Source organism: Haemaphysalis longicornis, unplaced genomic scaffold (assembly GCF_048455015.1).
Source record: "Haemaphysalis longicornis isolate Haplotype H1 unplaced genomic scaffold, Haemaphysalis longicornis Haplotype H1 scaffold_9, whole genome shotgun sequence".
NCBI lineage: Eukaryota > Metazoa > Arthropoda > Arachnida > Ixodida > Ixodidae > Haemaphysalis > Haemaphysalis longicornis.
Window position 1 is genome coordinate 13,076,308 of NW_027526460.1, and position 8,537 is coordinate 13,084,844.

At 45.3% G+C, this 8,537-nt stretch overlaps 1 protein-coding gene across 1 annotated transcript; it reads right to left on the reverse strand.

Moving 5' to 3' along the window:
• Positions 1–656: 656 nt before the first annotated feature.
• Trprs-m (Tryptophanyl-tRNA synthetase, mitochondrial) lies at positions 657–8,166 on the reverse strand. Its single transcript, XM_077683303.1, has 7 exons — positions 7,596–8,166; positions 7,455–7,536; positions 7,283–7,363; positions 5,298–5,380; positions 5,116–5,234; positions 3,548–3,786; positions 657–1,866 (listed from the first exon to the last, which is right to left on the reverse strand). The coding sequence occupies exons 1-7, from the start codon at positions 7,916–7,918 to the stop codon at positions 1,594–1,596; spliced, it is 1,200 nt and encodes a 399-aa protein (XP_077539429.1). The 5' UTR covers positions 7,919–8,166; the 3' UTR covers positions 657–1,593.
• Positions 8,167–8,537: the final 371 nt, after the last annotated feature.

The window sequence follows — 8,537 nt, forward strand, 5'->3', positions numbered from 1 at the left end:
CGCAGCGTTTACGACAAGGTATAAATTGTGGTGAGGCATTTTCAGGTCCTGCAGTGCTGTAAATGCTATGTTGTAACAACATATCTTCAAGCCACCAAACTTTTAAGCTGCAAGTGCTTGTAGGGCTGGTAGTCCTTCATCCTGATAGCAAGAGTGAAAGGTAAATGAAAGTGGGTTGCTGGAAGTATTACAGTAGGCAATACTGAGTAGCAAGTGTTGCATTGTGAAGGGCTTGTGCACTTTTTAAAGAAACAGCGCAACATTAATGAAGGAATAAACAACACAGAGTGCACCTTTCTTTGTCTTGTTTGTTCCTTAATTGTTTTTAACAAACCCGCTGTGGTGGCTGCTTTTCAGATGAAGGTAAAAGCGTAACTGTCCGTGTTTAAGATGCAGGTGGTCGATATTAATCCGGAGCCCTCTACAGCAGCCTCATAGGCCAGGTGCAACGTCAGTATGTTAAACATTAAGAATTTGAGTTTTTTTAACTGTGTTTTACACTGTAGCAGTGTTTGTTTAAACCAATCTTTGTGATGAACCAACAAGATCTTTTTCAAACAAATTCACTTTCAGCGGAGAAATATCCCCTGCTACATCCATCCCTTGTGCTCAAATATATGATGTGCCTGTCGGCACATACACCAAAGAGAAAGATGTGCAACTCAAATGCTGGGACTAGCAACAGTTTAATGAAGCACAGCGCTGAAAGGAAGAACCAAAAGCATGCATGCACCATACATTACATGGCGTGTTCGGTGTGTCCTCCAATATGGTGGCATTTGCGGACATCGGTGCACTGACCCTAATGAATTCCTGAAGAATACTGGTACCAGTGTCTCGCTAGGTCAACTAGCAGCTCTTAGAAGTCGATAGTGGCATTTCACCTTTTCAAGAAACTGTACTGTAACAAGAAAACATTTATACAACAAAAGGCACGAGACGAAGCAGAACAAGACAGGCAATTATAAGCACCTGTCTTGTTCATTCTGCTCTTTATTCCATGCTGCTTAGTGCTACTGTTTCACTACAAACCTTCCTTGTCACTCTTCATATCCTCACTCAGCATATTCATTTGTGTGGGTGAAACATGGTTCACACCTACTAGTATACTATCTTCCGCTCCCAGTGTACCAGTCCACACATGCCAGAAATGATTGTTAGTTTAATTCACTACCGTTCATAGCAAGCCAAATTCATAAGCTTCTGTTTTTGTTTACCCATTCAACCACAGCGCGTCAACAATCTACATTACAATACTATCACTGTAGTGAAGCCAACATTTCTCTGGCATCCTACTATTTTCACACGTGAAAAAAGCAAAGGTGACAAAAGAAACTTTATGGAATAAGGTAGTGTTTAATGACAAATACCAAGTCGTAGGCCTCTTTTAAAGAATCCAGGAACTTTGTTTCACAAGTGCCAGTTTTGACATCACACACCTGACTGCGAATTATTTAAAAACTACTTGATGTACCCTGCTAAAACAACCATTGCAGGGCAGCATCCAAAGTCAATAGATGTTCAGTAGATTACCTCCACATCACTTACACCGCAAGCAACTCGGGAGCCACGTGCAATTTGAGGCAGCAGAGACTAGCATTTCGCACTCTTGGCCTTCGCACGAGTTTCCGCGCTGTCTGCGACGCCCGCAGGGGCCATGCCAGACACTCTGAGCACTTCCTGCAGTGTCTCTGTGGCGATTAGGCGTGCCCGCTTGGAGCCTTCATCCAGAATGTGCCACAGGTAGGACCGGTCTGAAAGGTACGCCCGCATCTGTTCTTGAATCGGTGCCAGGAACGACACGGCCGCCTCGGCGAGCACGAGCTTGAATTTCCCCGTGTCGATGTGTTCCGCTTCTTGGCAGACCTGGGAACAGAGCACATTGGTTCATAACTACAAGGCGTTGCAATGCTGCTACCAGAGATCTTACGAAAGTGCTCTGAACAAATTTCTCGCTAATTTTCGGTCAAATTTGGTGCCAAGGTTGCATTTTATGGCCCACGGTATTTTGTTTAACACTAAAAACGGCAATTGCACTGATAAAAGCCACGTCACGCCTAGGGAACAGCTTCTGTGACCAGCAGGACGATGATGAAGATGACCATAAGCTTAGCTTTGAATTGGGGTGATGGAAACTGCCACATAGCCTAAGTTATTCACCCAGTGCTGCGTGTTATTTTTCTAAAATTAAGGGTCATATACCCCCGTGGTAATACTCTCCAGATGTGATGCCAGGTTGCTCAGCCAAATCATTGTGTGACCTGCGTAAGGCACTGTGGATGTAACTGTTTGTATTACGACCCCAACTGCATGCTCATACTAAATTACACCATCCAGGTGCTTGTGTCATTGAAACGGTGCTAGGGAAATGAGGGATGTGAATGCATTCTTTACTTGGCAATTTTTAAGCAATCAAATGAATGCTGAGAGGGCTACGGAAAGGTCAGACTTTCAGTTCCAACCAACTTGCTATTCGTCTTCATGGTTACAAAAGTTACTTTATTGTAGGTCTGAAACAACTGTTGCTTACAAAGAAATCCATAATCCAAAAGAAAATTTGACGACATTCTCCAAGGCATGCTCAATATGGGCAAAATGCAATAAAAAGTCATTAATTCCACAACAAATTTCTACAAGATGCTAGTGGCATTGTTTGGCAACAGTCACTGGCAAGTTGCAGCAAATAAGCACCAACATATTTACATGACTTTTCTTTGTGTGTAACTTTTTCTTTTCATTATTCATAAATTATTCCCAACAGAGAAGTGAAAGATAAAAGCTTTATAAAAGTGTGGTGAAAAATTCAGACTAGAATATAATAAAAAAAGACTCATATTAGTAAATTTATGACCAACTCATTGATGCACTTGGCAGCAATCAATTCAAAAGATGACCAGTGCTCAATAGTCTCCATTATTATGACAACTGCTGCTGCCTGCAGCCTTTTCTACAATGCACAGGTGGTATTAGGGTAAAAACAACCGAACGTCTCACTTGGAGTTGAAAGACAAGTGGTATAGGTGTGATGTTTGTACAACAAACGCTCAATTCAGTGATACAAGTTGCAGCTGAAATTGGCCGTGTGTAGCAAAACTGTATAAAAAACATTACTGTCCCTTCCTAAAGGAAGTTGAGGGAAGTGCGACAGCTTTCTCACATCAAAAGTGCATCAAAAACTTCCTTGAAAGCGCATCCAACTGACTGTCGTAAAAGAAAGAAGGAGCCCATGCGACTTTTTTCACACACTAAGTAAACGCATCTACGAATGATCTAAATGAGTACCGATATGTGGTTTCTGAGATAAAGGTGCACTACTGTACTCCTTCATGATCGACGCATGTATTGTCTTATTTAGAACCATACTTTTCTCGCGATTTTCAAGTAACCGTTTTGACAGAATGGGAGCCCGGTTTTCGGCACACGCCGTGTGTCAAGAGATCTAATCAGAGCTTTCCGGTCAACCAACCGGTCTATAGGGAAACGCATTAGTTTTTTGACAGGACGCCATCGGTCCCATTGAGAAAGCATTCGCTTTACAAACAATCACCTCCTCCGGAGTCTTCCCAGTGAGCAAGCTGTGCAGGGCGACCAAGTTGGCGACCGCTGGCCTGGACTGCGGCTCGTAGGCGACCTTCGAGGTGCAGTCGGTGAGGGCCTTCTTGATTTTCTCCCGGACTGCTTCGGGGGGGTCGTCAATGCGCACGTAGCTTCGGGGGTCGTCGGAGGACTTGCTCATCTTCTTGGCAGGGTCCCTCAGGCTGCGCAGGCGGGCAGCCTCCCCAGACACTGCAACAATGCGTGCCCCAGTTTTTGACAACCAAGTGCCGCTACTGTCGCAATTGAGGCACTGAGACTGCACAAGCAAGTTATGTCCACTGCAGACTGTGCCAGCGGACAACATATAAGTTGGATGCCAAACACTATAATAAACTATCGGGTGCGTTTCAGTGTGTTCCTAATCACGTTCTCTGTGGTGTCGCAAGAATGACCGTTCTGAATTTCATGCCACTTCCAACTTCAAAATAAGCCTCCTATGCAGCTCAGGGTGCGGCTGTAATGCATGTAGAAGGGCTTTGTGTTGTGCCATAGCAAAAAGAACAAGACGAAAAAAAAGGACTGCTTGAAAGCATGGTCCAATGTATTAAGGGGCCACGCAGGCGAAACACAAGCTTGGTTCACTCAAAAGATTGCCTCGTTAGAATCATACTGACACCACTTCTAACGTAAACTTCGCTCGATTAAGCGGTATAATTAGTAATAAAAAAGGGAATGGCCACGTGACTCAATAGCTCATTTCCTGCACTAGAACGTATGACATCATATGCACAGCTGTGTGTTTGGCTGAGGCTGACAAAATCGAGCGCAAGTTACACAGGGATTATACGCTTGCAGAACAAGCTATTTTCGCTTAAATGTAATGCATATTTATTTTATAGCAGCGAGAATGGTGGCGTACACAATGGAAGTTTTGAAAGTCCTTAACGTCAACACAGAAGCACCAGAGTGTACTGCTGTTGGTACTGCGCACACTATGCTTGTTGTAGCTGCACAGCAGCCCAACTGGCATAAGCGACACTGTCTTACGTGACCCTGTTTGCCGAACATACCCCATCCTTCACGAAACAATTACCACCTACCATAACAAAAACAAGCCAGCTGCAAATACGGTCAAAAACAAAGAAAAGGTGAACAGAGGTGCAGAACAGTATGGTGGTGCCACCTATGGGGTCTGACGGTAAACAAGGCTCCGCAGTCCACTGCAGACTAAACAGCGCACTTGAAGCCCGTTTGAAGACCTGTCCTTGTGACGTCATGGCAGACGTCACGAAACACATCATTTGGCAGGACAATCAAAATGTTAACTTACACTGATTAATTTCTCGGTAAATAAAGCATTGTTTGCTGCCGGAAAAGCACCGGGGGCACTATAAAACCCCAAATCTTTCGAATAAAACAAACGCATTTTGTCAGCGTGGCACTTTAACAAAGTTCCTTCAACAAGACTTTCCTTTTTCTAGCAAGCTCATTTCGTCAAACCGAAATGTTTCTTCTATTAGGAGGGGTGCATGAAATGTTATTGCGAGTAGGAAAGGTGACGTAATAATGCAGGCTTGCCTAGGATGGGCTCTGGCCTGGGAAAAATGGGAGCGAAGCGCTTGTTGAAGGCTTCAGCCGTGTCCTGCGCCAGGTAGATGTGGGGGAGGTTGTCGTGCCCCACGGGGACCTGGGTAGCCCTGCGTGCCCCAGTCACGTGACACTCACTCCAAGGAAAATGGGTCGGGCCAGCCAAGACTCACTTGTACAGAAGCACGTCAGCACACTGGAGCACGGGATAGAGGTACAACCCTAAAGGTGTCTCCTTCATGCCAGCCGTTTTATCCTGCACAGGGAAGCAGGAGGACTGCTACTAACAGGCCCTGTGCATTGCACCAATACGTGCACTTGTTTGTTTAGGCATCCAAACAGAAAATCAGTAAGGTGACACTGGATGAACAATGAAGATAAGAAGAGTGCTGCTGTCAGCTAATTTCTATTAAACAAAAAACATTAAGCTTTGACAGAAGTAAACTGTCCCTTTGTTTTTGTTCTAAGACTAAATTACATGTAGCTCGCTGCTTGATAAAAGCAAACATTTTCATGTGCAATATGTCCAAGTGCCGGCTGACACAGTGCCCGTGTACATTAGTTCCGAATGAACTTACCAATACACATGCAAATAAATCTGATATGAGCAAAAAATGGCATTACATGTTTGTTGAACACACTGTACGACTTCCTCTGATGATTGGTTGAGTGTAGGGTTTAACACGCCAAAGCAACGCAGGCGATGAGGCGCACCGTAGTGGAGGGCTTCGGATTAATTTTGACGACCTGGGGATCTTTAACGTGCGTCGAAATCTCGTACACACGGGCGTTTTTGCTTTTTGCCTCCATCAGAAAAGCGGCTGGCTGGGAATCAAACCCGCGTCCTCGTGCTCAGCAGCGCAACGCCTTAGCCACTGAGCCACCGTGGCGGGTGTACAACTGCCTTTAGTTACATCTACACCTGTAACCAGAAAGGAATAACGTGGAAATATTTCAACTACAATGGCACTGAAATAACAGTGCAGGAGACAAGTTCGCAGAGGTCTTGACTGGCCTGTCCACTTTCAAGCCACACCCAGTCGCATACCTCAAATACTGCTACAAATGAGGTGCGCTCAGTGCCCTCAAAGTGTCATTGAAGCTACTTGTATTCCAGACATGGTGGCAACTAAGCCATGTAGTCCTCATAAGTAAAACTTTTTTCCAACAATTTCAACGTGCAGCTTGCGGGGTTTCCACAAATATGAAATTTTGGGGTTTAACATGCTGAAGCAACACCTGGGCAGTGAGGCAGATCGTAGCTGTAAGGCTCCGGATTATTTTGACCGCCTGGGGGTCTTTAACGTGCAACGAAATCTTGGCATACGGGCGTTTTTCATTTTCACTCCGCCTGAAATGCAGCGACAGCGGCCGCGATAAAACCCATGTCCTAGGGCTCAGCACCATCATCCTTTCTTTAGCCACTGAGCCACCGCAGCGGGTTTTCAAGGCTTCCCTCCCCTATATATAAACACCGCGTGCCAGTGCCTTTTGTTTATCCTTCCGTGCTTTCTGCTCATGCCAGCTCCGTTTGAGAGACTTGGGGCCCAATGTACCAGGCTGCCAGTGTTCAGTCTTCATCACCAAGGCTGTCACCAAGAAAATCACTGGGTAAGTGCCGCCAATTGTGCAAACACTGCGCTGAAATCCCCCAGCAAAACCACTGACCTGAAGAAATGCTCTTGCATTAACAATTTGTTTTTGACTTGGTCAGTGACCTGTGTTTCTTGTTTTGTAGTATGTTACCTGACCAGACGGTATGCCGTCCAACCATCGACTTCATTAACAAATAAAGTTATGTCCGAGGCCATAGTCTTTCCATTTCCCGAAGCAGGAGGTGTTACTGCGCCAAAGTGTGGATGGAGTCGAATATTTGCAGGCAGCTGCAATCACATAGTACGATCATTTGTGCTCGGGTCTGTGACTGCGAATTGCGCCAGGCACAGGAGGAAGTGCTGGCATAATGATTTGCAGTGGCAGTGGGTAGCCAACCATCTGAAGAGAGACAACGTCATATCATACAGCACATCCAGCTGCTGTCTTGACAAAGTTTTAACAGCCAGTCAACACCTGCTACAATGCACGGTGAAGAAAGTCTCCCCATGAAAGAAACGAACGACTGTCGCTCCTCGGCAACGGTTAAGTGTTGAAGTCTTACCTTTAACTGCGGCAGGTGCTGCAGTCTAGCTGTTGTGTGCAAGCAGCCAAGGATCCATGAAAGCTCTGCGTGCTCTGGGACCTAGAACACGTAGTTCCAACAAAACACGCATACTATCGCCACAAACCATGTATGCATTAAAATTACATGCCACTAGTTTATGCGGCCTTACCTGAGACTGTAGAAACAATGTAGACTTCTCGGGGTCGATTCCACACGCCAGAAGGCTGGCAGTCATGTGCTCGATGTTGGCTCTGTTTTTAAAGCAGTTTGGTTACAAGGCTTCCAGAGGCAACTTTGTGCTCTGACTTACCTCAGGCTATTAGGGTCATAATGAGGCATCGTGATGGAATGCAGGTCCACTATACTGAACACGCAGTCTATTCCGGAGTCCTGCAGTGCCTTCCACTTCTGTATTGCGCCGAAGTAGTTGCCCAAATGGGGCACACCGCTGGGCTGGATTCCGGAGAACACTCTGCTAGGAAACGTAGTTGAATGCCGTTGTTTTCGCTTCGCTGGACTTGAGGAGAGTTTCCTGTAGCCTACGGACACGAACACTTTTCGGGCAGAAAACTTGCACCACAGTTGATTGTGAAAGCAGGACCGACAGGCGCTTGAGGCGGTAGCAATGGTCATTTTTGGTAGTAGTTCTTGCCGCCTGATCTGTCTACGACTGACACACTCCCTGAGATACAAGGAAAAGCTTAAGCGACACACAAATCAGACCTAAGCTCCAAACACCAGATCATACTTAGTAAAGAAGTTCAACAGTTGCAGCGAATACACGCGGGAGCACGAACCGCCAGCGTAAAAACGAAACTTGCGCTGACTGTTTTACCAAATAGAAAAATGACCTTACATTTTTGCCCTTTTTTGAAGTTAGAATGTTATGCAGCGCCAGTAAGAAATTGCGGGATAATAAATTTGTGCAAGCAATTATTGCTATTTATCTTCATGCGAACTATTTTTCTTTTTTAACTGAATGTTATTAGAGGATAAAAATACCAAATTACTGATTTTATGGAAAGACGGGAGAATGCTCTGTCAGTAAATAAGGTTTTAGTGTCACTAATAACATATTTAGTGACACTAGGCTCCACGCACTATGCTTGGAGGAGGGGGCTGAGAAGGAGGAAGAGTAAACATCTTTATTGTTAGCAAAATCTGAATGTCGTCTTTGAAGGTGGGGGTCATGAAGTGGTAGAGGAGGCCTCAGTCCAGGTCCTATTCTAGCCACTGTAGTCCAGGACCCCAT

Coding starts and splice junctions, on each gene's coding strand:
- Trprs-m (XM_077683303.1), bottom strand. CDS start 7,918: ATGACCATTGCTACCGCCTCAAGCGCCTGTCGGTCCTGCTTTCACAAT. Junction 5,235..5,297: donor GCTGACGTGCTTCTGTACAA/GTGAGTCTTGGC, acceptor TGGGGCACGCAG/GGCTACCCAGGTCCCCGTGG. Junction 1,867..3,547: donor CTGGGAAGACTCCGGAGGAG/GTGATTGTTTGT, acceptor CTCTGTTCCCAG/GTCTGCCAAGAAGCGGAACA.